This window comes from Cottoperca gobio, chromosome 4 (genome assembly GCF_900634415.1).
Source record: "Cottoperca gobio chromosome 4, fCotGob3.1, whole genome shotgun sequence".
Taxonomy (NCBI): Eukaryota; Metazoa; Chordata; class Actinopteri; order Perciformes; family Bovichtidae; genus Cottoperca; species Cottoperca gobio.
Window position 1 is genome coordinate 14,220,607 of NC_041358.1, and position 27,607 is coordinate 14,248,213.

The 27,607-nt window shown below is 39.4% G+C and overlaps 1 protein-coding gene across 2 annotated transcripts; it reads right to left on the minus strand.

Moving 5' to 3' along the window:
- Positions 1–637: 637 nt before the first annotated feature.
- Positions 638–27,607, minus strand: LOC115006752 (cytosolic phospholipase A2-like). 2 transcript variants are annotated; one of them, XM_029429200.1, is made up of 19 exons: positions 27,248–27,607; positions 16,108–16,219; positions 14,660–14,741; positions 14,301–14,449; positions 13,939–14,052; positions 13,153–13,190; positions 12,404–12,548; positions 11,201–11,337; positions 10,607–10,829; positions 10,218–10,332; positions 7,798–7,935; positions 7,629–7,718; positions 6,923–6,988; positions 5,981–6,111; positions 5,734–5,845; positions 5,270–5,454; positions 4,997–5,186; positions 2,714–2,871; positions 638–2,040 (listed from the first exon to the last, which is right to left on the minus strand). In XM_029429200.1, the coding sequence occupies exons 2-19, from the start codon at positions 16,123–16,125 to the stop codon at positions 1,882–1,884; spliced, it is 2,250 nt and encodes a 749-aa protein (XP_029285060.1). In that variant the 5' UTR covers positions 16,126–16,219; positions 27,248–27,607; the 3' UTR covers positions 638–1,881. The 2 variants fall into 2 exon arrangements, with proteins under 2 accessions (XP_029285060.1, XP_029285059.1); XM_029429199.1 differs by lacking the exon at positions 27,248–27,607 and adding an exon at positions 17,954–18,059.

Consider the following 27,607-nt stretch of genomic DNA (forward strand, 5'->3'; position numbering starts at 1 on the left):
CAGGATCACAGGAGTATTTATGTACACATCTCGATTCCCTAGAACTGACCGTTTAGCATTTTAAACATTTGTAAACATTGTCAAAAGATCATAAAAATGTAATATAATTTCTACAGCTTCTGAATGCTTTCTAAATTAACTAAACTTATGCTACAAATAAAAATATAAGTGTAACATGATAGCTCACACAGTCTGAATGCTTGTTTTGTTGCTTTGAGTATAAGACTATTTCAACATTTTGGGAATGTGCTTATTTTCTTTTGTTTGTGAATTAACATAGACAGACAGATGTGCACCACTCTCATATCTGTTTTTCTTTTTACATATAAGGTTAGCTTAGCTTTTAAGGCTGAAAACAAAAAAGGCAACAAAAGATTAAGTGATCACACCTGAGGCCTCCTGCCTAGGAATCGCCCCCTTCAGGTGCAATCACTCTACCTTAATAAGAGGCTATAAAATATATATATATAAATATATATATATATATATATAAAAAAAAATATATATATATATTTTATATATATATAAAAATATATATTTATATATAAAAAATAAATATATATAATATATATATATATATATATATATATATATATATATATATATATATATATACATAAATAAATATATTCCCCCTGACCCCAGCCATGTTGTGTGTATCCGTGTCCTAGCTTAAACAACACAAATAAAGAGACAACGAAACCTACAAATAATATAAAACAGCTCTGCATTCTGAACTTGGACTCCTTACTCTCAACCATATGCCATCCTACCCCCCAGCCCAGACGTCATCATGACTTTGGATTTATTTATGTAACCTAATCTTTAAATGAAACCTAAGTCAATGCTGTTGACTGCAGAAACATAAACAAACAAAAACCGACACAAATTATCTGCAAAATACAAAGGTTTGTGGGTCATGAATACCTGCAGCAAGACTGCAAAACACTTCCTTTTTGTTTTCTCAGTTTCTTCCAAACCAGCGGGGTTGAAATATGAGCATTTAGTATTTGAAGGTGCTTCAGAGTAAAATTCCACTGCTCTGTATGCAGCCTTTGGGCCCATGCAGGTAGAAGTGTAGTGTGTCAGATTCCAGGCCTCCTCTGCTGCAGGTGTAGGTGTAGTGTGTTAAATTCTGTGGGTAAGTATCATTGAGATGTTTGAGGTATCCAGAGGGGTTGCACGTTGCGTGTTTAGGAGTTGCCATCAAACAAAACCAATGGTTACAAGCTCCTCTTCAGTGTTTTCAAACAGGATTACACAAGCCATCGCGGTGAGAGGAAAAAAAAATGGTGATTTGCATGTTCTGCAGTCAATATGGAAAGAGTTGACAAACAGTTACTGGTACAGGTGAGGCTTCTTACAGTGCATTCACACAGCTCCAAACACAATTTAGACATGGCTGGCTGCATAAACAGTCATAGGAAATATGCAAATGTTTTCGTCAGCATGATCTGAAGCCAAGAGGTGTCCACGTGAATTGGAATAGAAAATGCACTTTATGCATTTAAGTGAAGTGAATGAACACTTGGATCTGAGGTGGATATTTTTTTCCCACATGAAGAACTAAGAGTTTCTAGTTTCTCAGTAAATATAAAAACAAAAGGAAGGACCCACAAACAATGTCCTGTTGTTTGTGATGGAGCCAGATGCTGTAACAATCTAGTGACACTGCAGTGTTTAGTAAATGTTGATTTTCAACATCCAGTCTTTTTCACAAACGGGGTTTTACCAGTAAAAGTTAGGGTTCTTTGTGCAAAAAGTATGATTCAAATTATGCAGAAAAGAGTTCAACATTTTAGCATTTTCCAAAAAGAAAATGCTTTACTTTAAGACAGAATCTACAAAAGAAATCTGCTTTATCCAAAGTCTTAGATCGGGCTACTGGTTAGTACTTCTAAAGAGGTTCCAGGGTTTTCCATGAGGATCTCTTTTGAGAAACTTCTTTTTCGGGATTTCACTGAGAGAGAAGGGAAGAGAGTTGCACAAGGGATTCTCCTTCCGGGACACGATGCAGTCCTTGATGGCTTCTTTGATCACCTACAGGGGACAAATACATGGATTTAAAAAGGCCATATTGTATTACTAAATAATGTATCCTCAATGAGAAAAAAGTAGTAGTAGTAGCGAACCGACCAACATCCCTAGAGCCACTAGGCATGGCTTAATATGTTGATTTACACTGCTTTAAATATACAAAGATGCATCCAATGAATGCCTCATTAATCTCTAGTGACAGTATAAATCTGTCTTAATGGGCTGACCTTCTAGTGAAATGAAAAAATACATTGCATCACATTTGAATCCTTACTAAGTAAGTCAGACACAGTGAGTGAAAGTCATTCTGAGTGCTCACAGTAACACACCTACTGTGAACTAGACTAAACTTGTACTATCCGGTCTCTTTTTGGGATTAGGCATTTTTGATGTTGCATAACAAACAGGAGCTGCTGCCCCCGCGACCCGATCCCGGATAAGCGGTAGACGATGGATGGATGGATAACAAACAGGTATGTGTGTGGTGACAATGCAAAAATGTGACACTTTCCCACTGAATGAAGGTGGATTAACAAAGGATTCATGAAAATCTCTCATTTTATCCTTTTGATGAGTCTCATAAACTGTAAGCATCATTATTGTTTCCTTTATCTACGCCAACTTTGTATCCCTCCATGTAAACATCCCGTAGTAAAACCATAACAACAAAACTGACCTCCAGGTTGTTGAGAGTGTTGAACTCCATGAGGTCATGGAGTCGGGTGAAGGCCTCGTTGGAGTACTGGAAGTTAAAGGTGGAGAATGGTGACTCAGGGTCGTCAAAGATATCGAAATCAGCCAACTCCTTCTCCATCTCAGTCTCTCTGGGAACACCTGTAAGGAAATAAATTCACAAAAACTCAGAATGATGATTTGATGAGTTTTGAAGTTCATTCTTGATTTTGGAAACAAAACAATTAATTGCTTTTGATTTGATTGATTGATGAGACCAAGAACGTAAAAACTCAACTAAAACACTAGACTAATACTAGACATGAGGGGAGCTTTTTTTGTCAACTATATAATATACTATGAGAAAACAATCTTAAAATACATTTACATTTTCTGTAGGGTTTTCTCAGTATTATTTTTGTGCGGAGGGTCCGCTTGGTCTTTGGTGTGCCTTGGCCACAGATAGGTTGAAAACCACTGAACTACCCAATGCCATACATCTTTAGAAAGCTTAGAATCTCGTCTTTTTAGTGAGCAAAACGGTTTTGAGATCACAATCACAACAACCGGTACAATCAGCTCTTCAAACTAGCAAGCAAACTCAAAATCAAACGATAACTTTGATCCAACTCACGCATGAAACCTCATCATAATTCTGTAATAACTAATAATCCAACAAAAACACTCCTGTGTCATTGTAAAGATAGAAAGATCGATTCCAGTAAAAAAAATATCACATCCATAAATGTCCATGAACAGCTGTTGCAATCTTTGAAATCAGCTGGTCGATGTGTGGGATTTCCATTCATTCTCAGTAATAACTTCATTCGCACTCTGACCTTTCGATTGACACTTCATTTGAGCCAATCGGAGCTTCCATGCCTTATCTACAACCACAGCTATTAACTCACCACCTGTCTGTTAGCAATAAATAAATGGATGAGCAATAATTTCTTAAAATTATGCATACAATAGTGAACCGACTCCATAATGGCCAGTATAACTTCCACGGACGGGAAGTCCATTTATGGTATAATTCCCTAAGATGTGTTTTGGGTTTGTGTGCAAAAAGCTTATGTAACGTCCATTAATAGAATGCGGAAGCATGTGGGCTGATGATGACCTACCAAATGTAAAGAGGCAGTCTTTGTATGGCTCATGATATATGTGTCACGGTTCTGTCAATGTATGGTACAGGAGAGGACCCAATTGCAGGATAACAAAAAGCGAGCCTTTAATAAAAAAAAGCTGAAACAGAAAATACAAAGTAACAAATAAACTTGAGAAGACACAAACCAAAGGTAGACACGGGTTAGACACGAGGAAGCACGTCAGGAAGCACGGCAGGTAAGAGTAGTGGTGTGTCCTTCCGTGTCGAGGCTTCGAAGCGTGTGTCGAGTAATCACGGAAGGTTTTTGTGAAGCGCGTATCAATGCTTGTGTTGATGACGTATGTGATGACGTTCAAAGCCTCGGGTTTGGCATGCGATCAGAAATATAAGGGGGAGCGAACCGCAATTGATCCCCCTCATAATTTGTGGACTTCCGACTCAACACTTTATATAACTGCAAATTTGTGGGTTGTTGTCGTAGTATGCGTTGTTGCTGTTGAGTTGTTGGTATTGCGTTTGTATTGGATCATTATGGAGCCAGCCAACTAGCGAAACAGTTGTTATGCAAGCCAGCATCATCTTCCCTGTGAGCAAGTAGATACCAAATCTAAATCTGTTGAAAGAATAATGTACATCCCACGAGTTAAAGAGCAGCCCCAGTGGCGCAGCTCGTAGAGCAGGCGACCTTCTTTCAAAGGCTTGCTGCAGCGGCCCAGGGTTCGAATCCAACCAGTGGCCATTTGCTGCATGTCATTCCCCTTCATCCAATCTTAAACAGTACTATCATTTAAGGCATAAAATAGAACATGATATTCAGTCTTTGATGTGTGCGTCAAAGAATTTTCAAGGCAAAGATACTTTAAATCCACTGCAGCCTTGCACTTCACCAGACACACACACATATACTCAGTAACTGCAGGTATGCTTAAAGACAGACACACCATTTCCACCACAAAACCACACCTGAACAGAAGCTTTTTTTTTCACTCAGTTGAGGGGCCCAATTTTTAAAGAACATAAAAAAACGTTTAAAAAATAATTTCAGTGTGCAATTTCGAGTAAGAGATGCCTCATGTGCCATGAAGTTAAAACAGCCTTATAATAATAATAATACAGCCATGGCATATTTTCCTCCTCACACATGCTGTGGAAACCTCCACATATGCACATACTTACCAGGTGCTTTGAATGTCCTGAAGTTGATGTTGACCAGGACAAAGTGGATGACAGTCGGGCAGTTCTTTTCGCCTTTTTTTGGTTTGAAGACGTAGCATTCCTTCAGACCCTCCCGGTCAAACACTTTTGGGTCGATCTCGGGGAATGGAAGCTTGTTCATTCGAGCCCACTTTTCTGCCAATAGGAGCTCCTGTGGCATACAATGAAAATATTCATCATTCCCTGTTTGCACATTTTTAGAAATTCACAACTGTAAAACAAATAGTCTCTGACCTTGAAGGGGGGGCTGGAGTCGCTGGGTCGTGCAGAGAAGTCAAAGGAGATGATGAGGTTGACTTTGCGCTGCGGCCGCAGAATGAGAGGGTAGGGGAGGTTGTAGGCGAGGCCGCTGTCCACTATATGGATCTTCTTGCTCTTTACATCCAGAGGCTCGTGAATACGAGCAAACTCATCTGGGTCTGAGAAAATCACATTAAATCAAACAAACGATGCAGGCACATGACTTGGACATTTTCTTCTGTGTGCAGCCAAATTTTATTTTGAATAACTGAGCCAATGACTCAACGTAATGTTCAATGGAAGTAGGCTGGTCAATATGATTGCTACCGTAGCTGGATACAGTTCCTAAACATTGCCAGACAGGATTATCAATAAACTGGAGAATCAAAACCTCAATATGTTAAATGTTTCCTTGATAAATGTAGTCTAAAAGCATTAATTGTGACCACCCTTCTCACCTGTGACAACATCTACCTCCTCCTCAGGTGGGGGGGCTTGGCACGTGACCTCAGTGTCTGGAGAGATCGGGATGCTGGTGTTCAGGTTCAGGCCCAGCATGAAATTATGCACCTGGCAACAGGGTGAGATGGGTTATGAAGGGAAACAGGTTGTTGAGAATTTGAATACAGGAAAAGGAAACAAGAATGCAGTGTTTTTCTATGAAGTGTTTCTATGGTTTCATGGTGAATGAACATATTCAGTTACCTTCCCGGCCCGGCCCTCTCTTGTGTTGAATAAGGATGAGTCACTGAATAGTGACGTGAACATTTGTTGAGCCCAGCTAGCTTGAGCGGTGCGATGGTACTCGTCTTCTGCCTCCTGGTTCTTTGTCCCACCTGAACACCAAAATGACAACGTAACTGGGTCTCAGAAAATGTTTGCACACCTTTTACACCAGTGGTGATAACAAACACAATCATAATAATCACCAAAAACTACAATTTCTAATAAATCATAATTATATTTCCTCCAAAACTACTGGATGTGTAAATATTGAATATAAAAAGGTCACCATATTTCTAACACATGATATAACATATATTTAAACAGGGAAGGCCATTGAGTGCAAGGTCTCTTCTACAAGGACACCCTGATTACAGAACATATACAATAGAAGCACACAAAAGTCACAGTTTACGTCAACAAATTATACAACAAACAGATTAAGGACAACATGAGGGACAGCATCAATTCATAGAAAACACATGCAGTCACACTGCTCTGTCAGTCAAAAGGAATTTCAGTTGACTAAAAAGGATCAGCTTGTCTAATTTGACAAGCTTTTGCAGATTGTTTCACTTCTGTTTAGAAATAATATTTAAGCGCCAGTTTCCCAATCTCAGTTTTAACATGATAGTTTTCGAACGCCACCAAATAGTCTTGGGGCTTGATGCAGTTTGAATGTGATTTATAGTGAAAAAGCCGAGGTAGTAAATACATAGAATCATCCACTTACAAGGTGACAATATGTCAATGTTGTGTTTATAATTTGTTCTCCCGCAACCTAACAATGGGTAAAATGTTTACTCACACTATTCAAAATTTCACATCTCGATTGTGCCATAACAAATGTAATCATACTGCACAATAAGGTGTCTGTTTATAAGCTCCTCGTATGAATCATGCATAACTTATAACTTATCTCACCTTTACGTGGCTCGTCATCATTGTCCAGACTGTCTTCTCCGACGATGTTCTGTGGTTTGATCTGCTCTGTAATACAATAGCTTCACTCATCAGGTTACAACTTCAAAATAAGCTTTTCAATGTAAGTCATACCACATATTAACATTGTACCTGAAGGAATTGTTCAGCTGTGGGACATTATCAAATTCACTGTCTATTGTTTATCTCTACCAAAATAAGTCTTCAGTGAAATGCTGTACACCTGATAAAGGAGGGCATTCTTTAACTAGGTGGAGATGTTCTTAGCACTTTTGTACAACCAATGGAGAGTGTGTTTGAATGTTTAAAGGTCACCCCAAACAAACATCAGATGAGCTGTCAGAACATTCAAAGGAAAGCTAATACATCATCTAATAACATCACTCAAACAAACACACATACTTCACATTTTTAAATCAGGTGAGCTCCTTTTAGTTTGGCTATTTTTAAAGGTGTGAGGATACAGGTGTCGAACTTTGTGAAAATAATTCTGGCATGAGACAAAGAGGCAAGAAAATACAGACAACAAAAGGATCTCAGGCACGTCAGTTTCAGTGAAGGGTGTATCATTCAAGAATGCATTCAATTAAGTGATTTACACTTACCTGCAAATAAGCATTATTTAGAGCTTACCAATCAGAACAGTGACAAAAACAAACAAATGTGGAAAGAGAAACAGAGAAATTACCTAACTCCTCCTCCATGGTGCTGCCTCCAGCTGTGTCTTTGACTCCCAGCAGTCTGTTGAGCAGAATGGAGAAGGCGCTGCCCCACACACCTGACAGTGAAAACATACAGTTAGTAAGTTTACTAATGTAAACGGCTCTGACAGAGTCGGATGAAAACATCTTTCTCACCCATCAGAAAATCAATCGGGTTCTCATCGTATTTCTTTACTGCGGTTCCCATGAAGAACTTGCTTCCAAACAAGTCGGGGGTCATGAAGGTGCCATACTTTGCCATCCCAATTTCATACGGGCTGAACTCCACCCAGTCTGCAGGTTGAAACTTCAGTGTTAATGTAACGGAATGATCACCATATACCTCTGCTCAATATGCATTTGTACACTAGAATTACAATGCATGTACAGTCAGTAAACCACAGACATTTTAAAATGTTATGCTCACACTGCTCATTGCTCTGAATATTTAAGGAAATATTCCCCAAAAAATGCATTTCTTGTGCGACTCTGAATAACGACAACCAAATTGAAATGAGGAAAACAACCTTTGAATTGAATTCGTGAAAACTAATTTGTCTTCATAGTTAAATAGAAGTGTCTTCAGTTTCCAGTGTCAACAAGTCAATATACAGTAAGCTAAGATCTGTGTTGTCTGCGCACTGTACCTGAAAACAGGATTCATACACAATACATACACAGAGAGGGAAAGAAGTGGAACCACAGAGGTCAATAAGGTCACAACCGGGTTATTCAAGCCCTGGCAACATTTCTCTCTATATCAACTAGTGTTAGGATCTTGGTTTCTGTTTCCTGTTTTATTTTGAAATGTTCCCTTCCCCTTGTGTCACGTCTGGTGTTACTTCCTGCCCTTGTGTTTTCTGCCTTTCTCCCCAGGTGTGCCTCGTTCCCTTCATTAGTTTCCTCCTGTGTATTTGCCTTTCTCTCCCAGCTGTGTCTCGTTCCCTCATTTAGTGTCTGTGTATATATCCCTGTCTGTCTCAGTGTTCTTTGTCGGATTGTTGTTCGTGTCCTATGTCTGTTCGTGTCCTGTTCGTGTCCTGTTCGTGTCCTGTTCGTGTCCTGTTCGTGTCCTGTTCGTGTCCTGTTCGTGTCCTGTTCGTGTCCTGTTCGTGTCCTGTTCGTGTCCTGTTCGTGTCCTGTTCGTGTCCTGTTCGTGTCCTGTTCGTGTCCTGTTCGTGTCCTGTTCGTGTCCTGTTCGTGTCCTGTTCGTGTCCTGTTCGTGTCCTGCTCGTCCCCTATATGGTTTTGTTACTTTGTATTTTTACTAGCTTTTTATAAAATAAAGCTCTTTTTGTTAGAACCTTGTCCAGTGTACTGCATTTGGGTCCTCACCTCACCGTGACAACTAGTCATTAGGCCGCATTTGCAGCAGCTTTTAAAGCAGCTGTCACATACGCAAACTTTCAGGCATGAAAGCACAAATAGTTGCGCAAATGCACATAAATGATACAACAGAAATACTTCCAACTCTCTAACCTTTAAGACAACCATTGCCTATTAAATGTGAAATGTCTGTTTTCTTATGTTAAGATGTCTTTTGATGTTATGGTATTTTCCTTTGCGCTGAGTCATAAAGAAACCAGGGATTTTAGGTAAGAGGAGTGTCAAGAAAATGCTGAGTAGTCTTGACTACTTTAGTCACATTTCTATTGACTTAGCATTTTTGAAGTTGAGTTTTTTAAAAGTTAAGTATGGTCTCACCCCGATCAGTGCCACTGCACTACAATGGCACTTCATCAGCCAGAGGTAGTTTGCCAGTTTGCTATTGTCATCACAATTGTGTGGCAGGCATGTTTATGTCTCCTACACCCGAAGTGACAAATTGTCATTTGAGATCTTTAGATTATTTTTATCACCGTTTTCTTTGGCTTCATGAGCTTTTGTATGTGTGTTTGAAACAGAAACAGTTTAAAACGTATAGTTTGGTCCTTCTTCGAACATGAAATTAATTAACTTTCATACTGTAACAGCAACATAAATGGGATGATGGACATTTCCTTAAGTTAGAAACTAGTGTGTAATGTCATCCAATAAATAATGATTTGAAGATTTAAATGGAATTGCAGCTATAATGATGATTTTTCATTTTACTCCTCGTCATTGTTTACAGAAGAACTCCAGAAAGTGTCTCCAAAGGACGTCACCCGCTTCATTCTTAAGGTTTTTTCTTTTTTTAAAGCTGCCATGTTGTCATAGTGAAATGTGCCTTATGTTTTAAGACGTTTTCATGTTGTTATTTATGTAAAGCAACAAACTGTAGCACTGTGCCCTATCACTAGAGTCTAATACTATGGTTTTTGGTTTTGGAGCCAGTAGATAGTGTATATTCACTGATCTGTCCGATCACTGGACAATTTAGCTTATGTTGTTTCGCTTAGTTTACACTTGCTGTTTAGGCTGCAATGCAGCATTACAAGGAAATAAGTATCGCTTGGTTGTTTTGCATTTGGCCATCTGATCATCTCTCAAGTTACTTATTACATATGCAAAATAGTTCTGAAGGGGACATGGTGTACATGCAACATACAATTTAACATAAAGGCACATGCAGATATTTACAAAAAGACATTTACCTGCAAACTTGAGCTCAGAAACATCCGGCTTGACATGCAGACATGTGAAGAGAGGAAGAGGACACTGGGCCTGGTCTATTTTCTCCTGGATGCTACTTAGTTTGATGTCCATCCTCTGGTAGGAGAGAACACATTTTTTTTTAGTCATTTACATTCACACTCGGCAGATAGGAGTTGTCTTTGTCATGGTTTTTTTATAAGTAAAAAAGAAGTAAAAATGGAGAGGAATAAACAGCACAAAATGAAAGTAAAAATGGGATGTCAGTTCAAAAGATTAGAGAGGAAATGAAACATGAACTGAAGGGAAGAGGAGGATTGACTTACTGCTAAGAAATAAAGACACAGAAATCAGGAATTCCATCAACAAACAGCTGCCAGGCGGCTCTTACCGCAGGAATAAGCGTCTCTCCTATGAGCATACCGAAGATATCGGTAAAAGTAACAGGCTGCCCAAAGGCCTTTTTGGCCCAGAGTGCCTGGATGTAGTTGGTCATGTGTTGGGGCAGCAACAGCGTCAGTGGGTTACTGCTAACTCTCTTCATCAGCTCCAGGTTGATGTCCTTTGGGCCCTTATTTGGAAACTCTGGGTGAGAGTATAGAGTAGACATGTACCTACAGAGATAAAGAGCAAACAAGTTAGAAAGAGGCATTGAAATCTCAATGCAATGTAAAATGTTAACAATAAAATCCCTCTGCTCTTATCAAGGTTTTTAGGAGATACTGCACTTGTAATGAAGTTAAATCCAATAAGTGAGGATGGAGACTGAAACAAGCCAGAGGTGCTCGCTTGATGACAGCTTCGTACCAGCAGAGGAAGGCAGGAGAGTTTGCCAGAGAAGGGAGGAGGCCACACCAAAGTCGAGTCGGAAAGAAAGACAGAAAGCACAAAAGAGACAAAGCCGTAATAACAAAGAGAAAGATAAAAAGAGAAATAAAAGAAAGAAAGAGAAGAGGGGATAAGATGAGTAGAAATAAAAACTGACCAAGTGGATCCAGAAAGGCCGGCAACATATGTGGCACAATCTAAGACCCCAGACTCAAACAGGGCTTTCATAACACCTGAGAAGCTGACCATAGCACGGAAACCGCCTCCTGAGCCAGCTATGGCTATCACCGGCACCTGCAACAAGGAGACATTCATAATGTGAGGAAGAAGAAGACAAAGGCACGCTTAATCACATAATTACATACTACACTGTTTATAGTATGAGTCTCACATTAATTCGTTCTGAATATTCTGACAGATATATTTCTAGGCGAGTCCTCCTGGGTAGGAAGTTGAGTGATGGTGTAGCGTAGTGTAAGCCGGTAGCTGGTTATCTCATTCCTCTGGATCTTCCGGCACATGTTGAGGACATGAGCAGGCCTGGCTGGAGATTACAGCCAGCCCCAAAGGCGTCTAGCCAAAACCACACCAGCGAGAAAATTATAAATGAAACGTAGTTTAGCTCAGAGCAGGGGTGCACAACTTTGAGGTTTGTGAAGCGTAATGTATGGTTTTCTTCCCAGTGGGAGAAATGTCGATGTCTTAAGTCAGCAAGTGTGATTATATTACTTAAGAACAACAGACCTCAAAGATGTGTATGCTTTTTCTTTCTAATCTTTGTCATCTTCACAAGTAGGCTAAATTCCATGGATCATAAAAGTGAATATGTACAAGAATGAGAGACGCAGTAAGCAGACATATCACACCATCATTCCTATATACAGTATACATGTACAGCAGCAATAGTTCAGTCAGATAATATATGTGGAATAGATTATTAAGAGAGTGTGAAATATGTACGAGTTTGAGTAGGTATTTGTCATCTAGGCACTGACCTAATAATTTCCTACAAGAAAACTATGCACTCTGATCTTCAAGTATCAGTAACTCAGCTGAATTTTTTTTTAATGCTTACTGAAACTTAACAAAAATGATTTAATCATAAGAAACAGTGTGAGGAACTGATTGCCTTTATGTCATCACACAGGCAGCAGCCTCTTATTTTTCATGACACATGTAAAACATTTCGACACTCGAGCATTACATGTAGTGAGAGTGCAAACAAATGGTGAAATTGAGTGCTTGAATAAAATAAGCTGTCAACTCACAGATTTACAAAAATGACTGATACTTTTTCAAGGCACCAACAGTTGCCATTTTAAGTTTATGTAAAAACTTGACTTTGTTGCTTTGTTCCCACCTCCTCTGGAGAGCTGGGGAGGAAACGAGGCTTCTCCATGTCGAGCAGCTTCTTGATGCCCAGCATTACTCTCTCTCTGCGGGTCTGTCGGAACTGCTTCTCTTTGTCACACAGGGCATGGCTGAACCGCAGGTCCAGTTTGGTACTGCAGCAACAATTAACAGAACGAAGGTTTAATAAAATGTAATAGTGGGAAGACCAATCTCATGTTTTAAATGTTCTTCTGAGGAGGCACACAGAGAGTATGATCTCTCTGTGTAAGTACACGTCTGATGATGTTGAAAGTAATCTTTAGCTCAGATAAGATCTGCCTCTGGGTGAAACACACATCCACAGACATGCAGTCATTACGTCTCACCTTCTCATAATTACAAACCCTTCAAACATTTATAGCGTTTCCAAATCCTCCCACAAAACCCCTGTAGTGATGCAACAGGAACTATGCATTTTATCACTAGTCCTGTTATTATTATTGAGTCATGCTGCTTTTCTAGTTCTAATTTTAGTAATGTATTCTTGAACCTGTGATGGATTTCTACACAATCCTGCACCCATAAATAATAATAATAATAATAATAATAATAATAATAATAATAATAATAATAATAATAATAATAATAATAATAATAATAATAATAATACTAGTATTGCCATTTCACACAAGGGCCTTTGGATTGATCATAGAGGGAACTGTGCCAAACAAGTATTGCTGTGAAACTATAATACACCATTTTTGGGGGAATACATACCAGATCTCCAGCGACATCTCTAGGTATACTTTGGTTGCCTGTCAAAGAAATAAGATATGTGGTTATTGTCCAGTAAAGGAGCATCTGATTGTGGTTGGTAATTCTGTCAACAAGCAAAAACAAAGTGAAAGATCTATGATGTGTAAAAGAAAATAAGAAGGAAATAGACGGGAATGGTTTAGTAAAACAATAGCAAATTTGTTTTGCATCATTTGCTATTTCCTGTTTTATTTTAAATGTTCCCTTCCCCTTGTGTCATGTCTTGCATTACTTCCTGCCCTTGTGTTTTTGCCTTTCTCTCCCAGCTGTGTCTCGTTCCCTCGTTTAGTGTCTGTGTGTATATATCCCTGTCTGTCCCAGTGTTCTTTGTCGGTTCGTCATTTTTGTTACACTCGTGCTTCCCTCGTGCTTCCCTCATGCTTCCCTCGTGCTTCCCTCGTGCTTCCCTCGTGCTTCCCTCATGCTTCACAGTGTCTTCGTGGTGTCTTCACGTTTTTTTTTACTTGTTTTGTATTTTGATCAGCTTTGTTTTATTAAAGGCTTGCTTTTTGTTCATACCTCGTATCCGGAACCGTAACAACTGTAGTCTCCGTACACATTCAGTTACTTCAGTCGGCATTATGCAATATTATATCGTATAATATTACATTTCCCTGTAATCCATCTTCACATATTTAATTTCTTCAGAAAACATAGGCTACTAAATAAAATTGAAAGGAAGCTCCTGTAGGAAAAGATGAGATTTATAATGATGAAACTGAAGTCTGCTGTGATTGAATGTCTTACTTTGCCAATGAGGAACAGCTCCATCTTTGTCTGGCCTACTCTGAGCTTGGTGATCTCATAGGTTGCAGTCCCAAGTGTCTCATCCATCACATAATTGGCGTCCATTAATGTTAGCTGATTGGAATAAACATTATCAGTCAAATGGTTAAATACATTTCAAGAGCTGCATATTAGTTATGTGTTTAAGTGCAGTTCAGTTTTGTCAAGAATTAAACAATGATCAATGTAGACCTTCAGACAATGATTAATTTACTTAAATATATATATGATGATATGATATTTAGCTTTACTCTCTACTACATCACTGCTTGACATCCTGAACTGGTACAGACTGTGCTAGAAAATAATATGCAGGTGTTAACCTCCAGGATGTTCTGCTGGTTTGGGTCTAATATGAAGTGAAAGGTCTCGTTCCATTTTGGGTTGATGTTGTTGTCTATATGCTTGGTCCTCTTTCTGCTCTCTGGGGCCGTTGGGATGAACAGCTCCACATATGGATCTGAGGTGTCCACTGCACATGCACACACACACAATCAGCAGTGTTACTGTTTGTGAAAATAATCCTCTTTATCTAAAATACCTTTCTGTAAATTCCAGTGAAAATAACACAAACACATACATGTAGCTAATATGTGCATGCAGCATGTTCTAAATAACTGGTCGCAAAAATATGTTTGAATGTAAGAACATGAATAAGTGGGAAAAACGTATCGAGAATCACACAGGTCACCCAGTGCTCCCTTGGTGACGCTCTCTGCTCGAACCACCGTCACTGTGAATTTGTGAGAAAACTGCTGCTCCACCTGCAATACAACGTTCATTCAGTACAGTTCATTGTCTTGTCGGAAAATCACTCCAACCACAATGACAAACATACGTGCATAATCCATACTGCGAAAGCAGAAATAGTAAGTTATGAAATATGATTTTGACAGATTCTCTGCAGATTCATGTGTCAATCAGTGAGAATTTCTGGGGTTTCGGCAGTTTGACACTGGTTGTCACATGTGAAACTCTAATTCAGGGTTCACTTTCCAGCTGTGTTCACACTGATCAAAAATGACTTTCTCCTTGCAATAGGACAGCAACATGTTAATTTTTTTAACAGGTGGCAACACTGGTACTTAAATGTAGTTACAGTGGAAGAAGAAAACAATAGGGAACAAGGAAATAAAAAATTGGACAACATTTTATAATAGCAGTTATTGTCAGATGAAAACAAGATTTCCTGTTTGTGAAACCTTAACTGTGAACTGTCATGAGGAAACGGCAAAAGTCAATCAAAGAACATAAACTTGTACAACAAATAAATTGCTGCACAAATGATTGTCCCTTTTTATTCCAAGATTTGTAACCCTTTTCTCCGGGTTCCTAACCCAACACTATATTACTGTAACGCCAGGATTGTATTGGTTGTTTAACACCACTTGTCGTTTTGGGAGATTTCCCAAAAGCCCCTTTTGTTACCTCACTGTAATAATAATAATAACAATAATAATAATAACAATAATAATAATAATAATAATAATAATAATAATAATAATAATAATAATAATAATAATAATAATAATAATAATAATAAATTAGATTTGTATAGCGCTTTTCTAGAAACTCAAAGACTGTACCCCCACAGTTTAGGTATTCGGTAAGTGTGACATACATTCGTTACAGAATATGAGTGTCATGAACACCATTTTCCCCAAACTGCATGTATGTTCCTTATTACTGTACCCTGTATGTAACTAGCCTTTACAAAAATACTTTCCTCACCCAATTGTTATTCCCTTGCTCACCATAGTCTTGTTTTCTACCAATGTACCTACATGTAAGTACCTGTAGCAACCAAAAGACCCTGTCATGTTTGTGCCGTATGGCAGAAACATATGCTGGCGCATATGAAAATTAGCATATACAACGTATATGGACGTATACAGAGCCTATTGATAGCGCATCACGTACTTATATAAAACGATCGGCCAACGTATTTGTTGAATGCCCAACAGATGCCCAACACATTCCTATCGAATTCCTTCGGCGTATGGCGGAAACGTTTGCCGTATACGGTACGGAACGCTGAGGCCGTGAAACGTTTTTGAACATGCTCAAAACGCCGGCAAACGTTTCTGCCATATGGCGAAGGAATACAAATTTTTACATGTCAATACTCACAATTATATTGGAAGCCATTATGTCAGGTGAGTAATCCTCGGGAAATCCTTCGTCAAGATATGAAGTTTAACTCAAGAGAATATCTCAGTCAAGAAACTGAAGCATTTGGAACCTGGAAATTTCAGGAGTACAGCTTTAACAGACCGACAGAATATTGTTCTCCCATCACACCACCACCACACCATAATCAAGCATATTACTGTATCTTTTTATAAGGACGATACCTTCTTCTCACAGCCAAAGCTGATCAGTGAAGAGTTCTGCATCTTGACAGAGGCAAGGGGAAGTGTGTGTGAGTGTAAGTACGCCACATGCATATGTAGAGAGAGTCAGAGAGAAAGATAGAAGTAAAAATAAATGTCAATTTGATGCCAAATATGACTGAACAAAGATGGTGTGTGTAAAACAATGTATAGGCGGGTGCATCCGAGGAGGTAGTCAGATGATTATTTTAGCAACATGAAGGCTTTCTCATGTTATATATATATATATATATATATATATATATATATATATATGTATTAGAATATATATATATATATATATATATATATATATAGAGAGAGAGAGAGAGAGAGAGAGAGAGTATATGTGTGTGCTGGTGATAGCATATCAAGGTCAGCGAGCCTTTTCTCAGCTGTTCACCAAAGCGTATCATTACTGAGGGGACTGAGAGCACGTAGGGAGTCTGTGTGTTCACAGTATTGGTCACGTAGTTTGCATCAGTGGTCCAACTTTTGCAAGTGCCAGTTCACTCTGCCCTTGTTCTGCAGCGTACAATGAGTGCATGCAGGCTGCTGAGTCCTGTGTGTGCCAAATAACCCAGTGGCTTCACAGCACTACATTTTCATATGGGGACGTTAAAAGTGAAAGAGACACACAGCAACCAGCCATGATGCAAAACAGTTGCAGTAAATTATAGGTGTTATAGGCATACAGTAAATCTCCTATTGTATAAGTGTAAACCTACTTGAGACATGCAAGGCAAAGGTTGGAAATAAAACAATTAAATAACAAACCCACACTGCATGAATCACTGTGCATTTCCAAAATTAAATAGTACAGAGAAAAGTCATTAAAATGTATTCATTTACAGAATTATAGGCTTCATACAAAACTTGTTATATGAACAGGTTTGACCAGATTCTTATTAGCTAGGCAGAATAAGGTCAGATCTGACAAGGAGAGCTTGCAGTATGCAATGATAATAATAGAATTGCCTCAGATAATTTAAGACAATAGATATGATAGTGTAAGCTATCAATCTGCAATGATGTAAACAGGAAACATAAGAAATAAAATAAAGATTTATGAATATAAAGACTTGACTGTTGATAACTAGGTGCAACTGTTCACTCTGATCTGCCATAGTGTAACAGGCTGAATGTGTGTTTTTGGAAATCAATTACTTTATATTAATAATATAGTAAGTTAAAGAAATATTCAGAATAGTCAGTCACAACTGACGGACAAATCGCCTTTACAGTTAAATGAGAAATGTTGTGAGTGATTTTGTTTTTGTACATATTTAACTAGTTTGTTAAACAACTGCTTCTCTCTAATTGAATTGTAACTGTGCATTTCTTTAATTTCACTGATATACTGTACATATAGTTTTTGTTTTTCCTATTCTATATTCATATTTGTTCACCTTCGCCATACTCGATTTATTTATTTATTTTCCTTTACTATGTTTATTGTTATGCATCAAAACACCAAAGCAAAAATCCTTGTATTTAAAAACTTGGCAACAAATCGGATTCTGATTCTGATTGTTGTGCACATGGCATGAAACTACATTTCTGATGTTTTGTCGCTCTCTAGCGGCTAAAGGGGAGAACTACACCTGCAGTGGCACATTTTTTCCACTATGGAGGCGATGACATTTACGCAGAAGCAAAAACCACTCAGAGGAAAAGGGAGGAAGTCAGGAAGCTGCCTGCTTGTGACAGCCATATCAAAGCACAGTAAAAAAAAAAAAAGAGGCCAGACTTCAGCTTCATCCTTTTCGGTTAGATGTTAGATAGGTTACATGTCAAAGAACACCGAGACCACCACCCGCTTCAGGCGAGTGGACGTGACCGAGTACGACGAGAATACATTTGCGGACGAGGAGGACAGAGGATAAAACCAGCTGGGATGACGAGGCAGAGGTTGACTCCCTCATCAATATCCCCCCAGGAGTTCTCAACGAGGGCGGTAGCACCCCCCAGGGGGCGTTCAGAGAACTTTGGGGGCGCTGGAGGCAATATTTTTGAAAGGGGGACGTTCATGTGTTTTGTGGGGCGTTTGTTTTATAGGCTATGCTATATAGATCGTGTGCATGTGACGTCACGCTTATTTCCCAACCCAGAAGTCAGCCATGTTGGTTGGAATACACAACCAAGACTGCGGCCGTTCACGTGTGTGTTGCTGCAACGCTTCGTAATTTTCTTTGTATTTAAACGTCTAAGATTGAAAGAAAATGCCAATCTTGTGCGCAGTGTATAATTGTGGTAATAACGCTACTCGTGACCCAGAGAAACGGTTCTTTAGATTTCCTAAAATCATCAAAAACAACGATCCACAAAACTGTGTGACGTATGCGTGCGACGCCATGTTGGATGATATACAAATCAACAATGGCGTCTAAAGCGAACAACAACAGCAATACAACTTCGACTTCTTCAACGTATTTTGACTCTCTGAAGTCCTCTTCAAAGGCAAGATTCAGAGGAAAAAGTCCAAATTTGCGGCCGTGACCCGTACACGCTAAAGCCGTCGGATTATATTGAGGATTTAGATTCATTACCGCCGATTGAATATCCGGATATTGTGAACTACCTTGTGCTACAAACGTCATGGGCAACCAACGCACAAATGAAGGCATACAAGAGCTTAGATGCTTATAATGTCTTTGTTTCTGGCTGGGTTGGTAGTCTTCTTACCAAACCACTAAAAAATGTCACGTGTCACGTGTTTGCACACTACCTATAGGTAGTGTGCAAACACGTGACAAAACTGTGTGACGTAAGTAGGCTCAAGAATAAGCCAAACAAAAACATGCACAGAAGAAAAGAGCAAATGGCTGCCATCACATGTAAAGAAAGTGCCTTATTTACCAGTCAGTGATATGGAGAAGTACGGTCTTACAGTGTTCGGGTATATCATAAGCACAAATGTTTAATGTAAACATTGAAAACATAGCTTTAGCATGAGCTCTTATCAGATATAAAGTGGACGCCACACACACGGGGGAATTGTGTTTTGTCTTCTTTTAAATCCTCACGAGTTATGTTGCTAAACCACAGCTTACGTTTGGTAGACAGCAATTCATCCCTCTTTTGTGGATCGTTGTTTTTGATGATTTTAGGAAATCTAAAGAATCATTTCTCTGGGTCAAGAGTAGCGTTATGACCACAATTATACACTGCGCACACGATTGCCATTTTCTTTCAATCTTAGATGTTTAAATACAAAGAAAATTACGAAGCGTTGCAGCAACTCCCACGCAAACGGGCGCCGTCTTGGTTGTGTATATCATCCAACATGGCTGATTTACGAGTTGGGACGTAAGCGTGACGTCACATGCACACAATCTATTGTTAAATATACGATTTGAAAAAAAGAGGGGGGCAAAGGCCTTTTATATGTACATTTACTTGGCAATAAACAAAATTCTGAATTGACCAGAAACTGACCAGTTTACAAAGGCAACTTTGTGTTGTTTTAAGCGATAAAGTGCTGCTTGAAGAAGAAAAAAAAAAAACAGCACCGCCACTGCTCGAAAGCATTAATGTTTTTCCACCAACAACAGGACTCACATAAACTATGAAAGCAAGTTAGCTTCTTTCTTTTTAAAGTTAAGAGAAATGCTATTTTCCAGTAGCCTCGTAATTATGTCATGGTTTGCAATATCGTAAAAATTCCCAAAACTGAGATATTGCGCTTTACAGCGAACATGGTGTCGGTGCGGTAATTTCACTTGCGCCTCTCCCGGAAGCCCTCGAAGCAACCCCTTCGTACAGTGAATACACACACAGCGGTGGAGAAACGCAGACAGCAGAGCAGAGAAACAGCTTTTCAAATTTCAAATGTAATATGCAAAATGTGTTATTCATGTACAATTGCAGTTTTCACTAAAACTCAAATCAAATTCCGTTTTTGTGTTTTTCTTCATTTTAAACGGTAATTATACTCTTAGTAAATTGTAAATAACTGCCAGATATTGAAAGAATGGGCAAAAGCACTTACTCACAAGACATTTCCTGACCTTTTTTATAGTCAAAATAAGCAAAAACGTCCAGGACATTTTGAAGCTTAGGTGTTAGGGTTAAGATTGTTCCGCATTCCGACTACATCAAAGCCAGCCTCCCACCCTCTCTCGACCCTCATCAGTTTGCTTACAGAGCTAACAGATCCACGGATGATGCCATCGCCACGGTCCTTCACACAGCTGTGAGCCACCTAGAAGTCCCAGGGAACTACATCAGGATGCTGTTTGTCGATTTTAGCTCAGCTTTTAACACCATCATACCTGACATACTAGTGGAAAAACTGTCAAGCCTAGGTTTCCCCCCCCATCATATGCGCCTGGATAAACAATTTCCTAACAGACCGTCCTCAGACAGTGAAAATAGGCCCTTATTGCTTATACACCCGCACCCTCAGCACTGGCTCCCCGCAGGGCTGCGTGCTGAGCCCTCTACTCTACACACTCTACACACACGACTGCTCTCCCATTCACCCCTCCAACTCCATTATAACATTTGCAGATGACACCACTGTGGTCGGCCAAATATATAAGGGAGACGACGAGTCGGCATACAGAGACAAGATCTTGAAGCTGTCTGCGTGGTGTTCAGCTAACAACCTACTTCTGAACACAAGCAAAACAAAAGAAATCATCATTGACTTCAGAAAACACCGTCCAGAACCAGACCCCCTTCACCTCAATGGAGAGAGAGTGGAGAGGGTCCCCACCTTTAAGTTCCTGGGGATTCAAATTTCGGAGAGCCTCAGCTGGACAGCACACACCACTGCAGCAGTTAAGAAGGCCCAGCAGCGACTACACTTCCCGAGGGTGCTACGGAGGAACAGACTGAACAAGAAGCTGCTGGTGTCCTTCTACCGGGCAACCATCGAGAGCGTGCTGTCATACTCCATCTCTGTGTGGTATGCTGGATGTTCAGCTGCGGACAAGAAAACTCTGCAGAGAGTGATTAGGATGGCAGAGAAAACCGTTGGCTTCCCCCTGCCCTGTCTGGAACACATCTCCACCTCAAAATAATAAAGGACAGCTCTCACCCAGGTCACAGACTGTTCTCTCTCCTGCCTTCTGGGAGAAGATACAGGAGCTTCAAATCACGGACAAATAGACTAAAAAACAGTTTCTACCCCTGGGCCATCAGGCTGCTTAACCACCACACCTAATGCAATAACCATAACCATCTTCACACATAATAGTAATGACAATAAAAGGCTTTAACTTTAACTTTCATTTCTGATAGGCTGCTGTGTTTAACACTAGTTAAAGTTTGAATGTCTTACCCGTTTGAATCTCAAACTTCTTACCGTTGCATTTGTTAAACACTCCTGAAAAAATGTGTCGAGATATCGTTCCACCACTGAAGGAGGAGGCTTCCAATCAGACAGGCAAAGGAGCCTTACAGCTGTGTCTCAATTCAGGGGCTGAGTTTATAGAACGATTACGTCACAGCGGCCGCAACAGGGGTGTCCCATTTCGGAGACTTCTTCAAATGCAGCGTTCTTTCTCCGGATTTGGAGGGTACGGCAGTGTGTCAAATCAGGGGCTGCAGCCTTCGGAGGACGCAGCCTCCGCGGTCTTTAGAGAGCGGGTCCTCCGTATACCGCGAAGGCTTTTGCCGCTCCCGTCCCCTAGCAACTCTCAGAAGTTATCAAGTGCTGTTGACGCTTACTTTAACATGTTTTCCCAGAGAACGGAACCAGAGATAATACTTTTATTTTTTGATTGAAGATATGCTTTATCACCGGCACATAATGTATTTTAGACGGTGGAGGGGCATCTCATACACACTCTGGAGACCCCCCCCCCCACATGATGCATCAGGAGAGACCAGCCCATCCAAGTCCAGCAGCAAACTTTATCTGTATATACTGTAAATGTTATATTGTTTTATAATATTTTTCTGTTTATAATAATCATTCAATAATTTTTTTTGTTCGATCATTCATTTCCATTCATTGATAGGTCATTCTCTAAATTAAATAATCCCTTTTCTAAATTAATAAATCATATGTACAAAATAAATCCTTCTTGAACCTTGAAATCAACTAGGTTTTTATATATTTTCATTTATAGTTCATGTAAATTAAATACACAATATATTCATCATTATATATATTAGTTATTTAAATTAATTTACATTTCATTCAACAAGTTTCTCCAGCAGAGAGAAGAGTGTCCATCCTCTCCCTGCTCTCCTCTCTTCTGCCTCCATCTCCTTCTCCCTAAAACAAAACAAAATGTTAGAACAAGTTTAACTACACACCACTAAAGAAAAGCAGATTAAGTTGCAAAATAATTACACATATTATAAATAATAAAATATGTATAATCAATCCAAACGATTTTTTAAGTGATATTCAACAATATATATATATAATATATATAATATCAGAAAACCAAGCAGGTAGGTTTGAAAGTTAAGGTCTTAAATGTTCTACTTTCAAAGGCTAATTTAGGCAGGATGCCAGCAGCTCCAAACAGCTATCTTAACTAGAATCTGCACTAACGTCCCGTAACTTAACCTATCATTTTAGCGATAATTTTATGTTTTAAGGTCCTTTGATTTTATTACATTTGTCTTGTTAGCTATTTGAGCGAGTTGAAACCCAATACTTACAAGATAAAAGTATATCCATTTACCATTTGCATGTAATTGTAATATAGGTGTAGGAGAGAAAAAACGTTGTTGGGAGAAAATAAAAGTGACTAAAAATCACCCTAAATATGTTTAGAACTACAAATTAACTTTCTTCTGTTGACTGTTTTTTGTTATTTTCCCTTTTTGTCATTTTTATTTACATGCAACCATCTTAGGTGTTAGCTGAGAAGCTTCTAATGAAAAGAGTATATTCTGGACCCGCAGGGTAAGCATCGCAGATTTCAAGCCTCATCAGATTTGATTTGATCAGGAAAGGGGGACAAAGATTTGTGAATTAATAAATGATATTATTGCTTTCAGGTGGACTTCAGCCACATTTATGGACACAACCTAGAGAGGTAACACAGTATAAAAGTATAAAAATGACTTGTTCTGTCTTAGAGTAGAAATCCCTGGAATGTGACAACCAGGCAAGTCTGAACAGTGACTGGCCTACTTGCAAAACGCCCACTGATACCTTTGAATTACAGTGCATCCGCAAAGTATTCATACCCCTTCACTTTTTCCAAATTTTATTATGTTACAGCCTAATTCTAAAATGGATTAAATAATTTTTTTTCATTTTCATAATGACAAAGGTTTTTTAGAATGTATTGCAAATGTATTAAAAATAAAGAAGAATGGGAGAAACTGCCCCAAAATAGGTGTGCCAAGCTTGTAGCATCATACTCGAGAAGAATTGAGGCTGTAATTGCTGCCAAAGGTGCTTCAACAAAGTATTGAGTAAAGGGTGTGAATACTTATGTACATGTGATATTTTAGTGTTTTATTTTTAATACATTTGCAAAAAATTCTAAAGTATAACTAAGTATCTAACTATAACGTGTCTCCGAGTACTAAAAGTGCTATCAGTGTTTCATTGAACAGGCGCTCTTTTATTAAATAAACGAAACGCTTATGTTATTTATCTAATTTATGTGCACGTGTCTACTGCACGGGTGTCAACAGGACCCTTGACAAACTGTTATCCATCCTGGACAACGCCCACCACCCTCTGCACAGCACATTCACCCGGCAGAGGAGCGTGTTCAGCGGCAGATTACTGTCCCTGTCCTGCTCCACAGACAGGCTCAATAACTCTTTTGTCCCCCTGGCCATAAGACTGTACAACTCCTCTTGGTGATGGCAAGGAGATTCAGATTCAATTCAATTCAAACCATAGCAGCCTGTACTTTCACTTTGTATTTTTAAGCTACTGGATGCCTACATTTCCCTCGGGATCAATAAAGTATCTATCTGTCTATCTGTCTGTCTGTCTGTCTGTCTGTCTGTCTGTCTGTCTGTCTGTCTATCTATCTATCTATCTATCTATCTATCTATCTCAAGGCAATTATATCCGGCCCGCAAGAAAATATTATATGTCTATCATAACTGGCCCGACGGTTTTGGTAATTAAATCATTGCATGGTACAACCACGGTGAAATACATATTTCAGGAAGTATCTAAATGTGTGAGAAATGAAAGTGCCCGGGACAAACTGACGGGACTGACGACAGACCTGACAACAGACCTGACGACAGACCTGACGACAGACCTGACGACAGACCTGACGACAGACCTGACGACAGCCTGCGATGCGGTGAAAAGAGCGGATCAGTGGGCAGGATGTGAGAGAAGAAGCAGCGGGAGAACTGTGCAGATGAGCTGATGGTGTGTCACTGCATCATACACCAGGAAGCGCTGTGTTGTAAAGCTCTGGAGATGGAACATGTAATAAGCACCGTAACACAGACAGGAAACTTTCTAAGAGCCAATTTAAGTATTTTCCTGAGGAGATACATTCTGAACATGAACTGCTCAGCAACCCGTTTGCAGTTGACTTGGAAACAGCACCTGTGAACATCCAAATGGAGTTGATTGACCTCCAGTGTAATGACACACTCAAGGCAAAGTATGACTCTGTGGGCGCTGCAGTTTCCAAGCTTCATCCCAGAAACGATGCCTCAACCCGCCTGCATGCCGCTCAGAGGCTTTGCATGTTTGGAAGCACATACCTGTGTGAGCAGTTTCTGTGATGAAGATGAACAAAAACCCACACAGGAGTCGTCTCACTGATGCACACCTTCACTCACTGAGGGTTTCCACAGAACCCCAAACATTAAACTGGCAGCTACGAAAAGATTCCAAACATCTGGCTCTGACACATGTGCATACTCAGAGAATGTAGCTTACCTAAATATGTTCCATATCTTTTTGCACTTTATCCAATATGTCTATCCTGTTTAATAAATGTGGACCCTGTTTGGCCCTGGACGTGGTCCCAGTTTTTTTATTTTGGCCCACTCTGTGATTGAGTTTGACACCCATGCTCTACATTTTGCTTTGTACAGTTTCTCCTCTGCTCTGTTTTGTGAAGGGCGGGGCTCCGCTGCCGACACACACACACACGTGCGCACACACCTACAGTCAGAGACAGAGCGGAAGAAAGGAGAGGGGAGAACAAAACAAAAAAATCTGCTGCTAAATGTTTTACTTTAAAATGACACAGTATAATTATGTATTAATTGTTAAGCATGTTAAAAAATGTCAGCTCAAAATTGTCTGCGAGCCATATTGCGTCATTGAAAGAGCCATAGGTTCCCGACCTCTGCTATTGATGAAACACGCTGATAACTCGTAGCCCTAAATACACACAGACTTGTCAACTGTGGCTGTTTTCCTCAGCAGATTGTGCATGCTGATAGGTTAGCTAATCATGTAAAGCAGTGGTTCTCAATCTTTTTTGGGCGAGCGCCCCCCTATCCATTATCCACGTCCCTTACCGCCCCCCCATCAAATAAAGATGTAGGCTAATTGTCTCCCTTGAATTTTAATGTAGATTATTCTGTTTGTTATTATTATTAGTAGTTGTAGTATATCTTATTTATATTACATATTGATGATATTAATTTTGTATTTAAATTATTATAATATGTTCTTATTATTAGGCTGCTATATTATGTTATTATAAAAACTAAAATTATCTGAGATTGAAGTTACATAATAAAATGTCTAAATAATAAAATATATAAAATAATCAAAATAATTAGTTAGGCAAAAAAAGCCAGGTAAATATCTGGCAGTTATTTACAATTTACTAAGAGTGTAATTACAGTTTAAAATGAAGAGAAACACAAAAACAGAATTTGATTTTAGAGTTTTAGTGCAATTGTACATGAATACAGTAAGAAGTTTGAGATTCAAACTTTAAATCGGTGTCATTGACTGCAGCCAATCAGAATCGGGTAAGACATTCTAACTTTAATTGGTGTTAAACACAGCAGCCTATCAGAAATGAGGAACAATCTTAACCCTAACACCGAAGCCTCAAAATGTCCTAGACTTTTATTTATTTTGACTATAACAAAGGTCAGGAAATGTCTTGTGAGTAAGTGCTTTTGCCCATTTTTCCAGAATACCTGGAACTTTCAATATCTGACAGTTATTTACAATTTACTAAGTGTATAATTACCGTTTAAAATGAAGAGAAACGGAATTTCATTTGAGTTTTAGTGAAAACTGCAATTGTACATGAATAACACATTTTGCATATTACATTTTAAATTTGAAAAGCTGTTTCTCTGCTCTGCTGTCTGCGTTTCTCCACTGCTGTGTGTGTATTCACTGAACGAAGGGGTTGCTTCGCAGGTTTCCGGGAGAGGCGCAAGTGAAATTACCGCACCGACACCATGTTCGCTGTAAAGCGCAACGTCTCAGTTTTGGAATCTTTCCGATATCGCAAACCGTGATGTAATTACGGTAATCCAAAATGCACTTGCGCAACGCGTTGCCAGCGCCACACACTCGGTGTTAAGGGGAAGTGTTCCAACGGAAAACGAGCAGCCTACAAAGGAACAAGTCCTATAAAACAAACGCCCCCCCAAAAACACATAAACGTGTTTTTTGCTTTTATTTAAAAAAAGTTTTGAAAATTATGAGAAAATTATTCAAAAAATAAAATCAAAAGTTGGATGTAATTGTTGTGGTGATTTGTTCAATAATGAACTTTCTCTCTTTCTCTCTCTTTGATATTCAATGTATACAGTCTGGTTTATGGGACGTCAACTAATGAATATTCTGCACGGGGAAGGGAGGGGGAGCAAAAGATGGCGGCAAAGCGCAGTGTAAGCATAACATTGTGGAGGAATGCTGAGGGTGAGGTTTTGAGACGCTATGCTGGAGGCACGGGCCCCCTGTCAACTCACTAAAAAAGATGTTATCGCCCAATACTGTCCATTATCTTCTCACTCACTTCAAGGGCTTCTGGAACATCATCAACAACATCTCATTTCTCAGGGATGCCATCATGAGATATGTGCTGACATGCAAGCGTCTCTAGCTGAGAACCCCTGGGGGGATATTGATGAGGGAGTCAACCTCTGCCTCGTCGGGTCCCAGCTGGTTTACTCTTCAGTCCTCCTCGTCCACACATTTTTTCTCGTCGTACTCGTCCACGTCCACTCGCCTGAAACGGGCGGCGGACAAGGTGTTCTTCGACATGTCAGCGGCGGTTTTTGGGAGTCTAATTCTAACCGAAACAGTTCAAGCTCAAGTTTTTTTTTATGTGCTTTGATACGGCTGTCACAAGCAGGCAGCTTCCTGACTTCTTCCC

Excerpts from the sequence above, each read along its gene's own strand:
- LOC115006752 (XM_029429200.1), bottom strand. Across the intron at positions 11,338-12,403 it reads TCCCCAGCTCTCCAGAGGAG|GTGCCGGTGATAGCCATAGC; the intron begins GTGGGAACAAAG and ends TCCTTGTTGCAG. Across the intron at positions 10,830-11,200 it reads GGCCTTTCTGGATCCACTTG|GTACATGTCTACTCTATACT; the intron begins GTCAGTTTTTAT and ends TTATCTCTGTAG.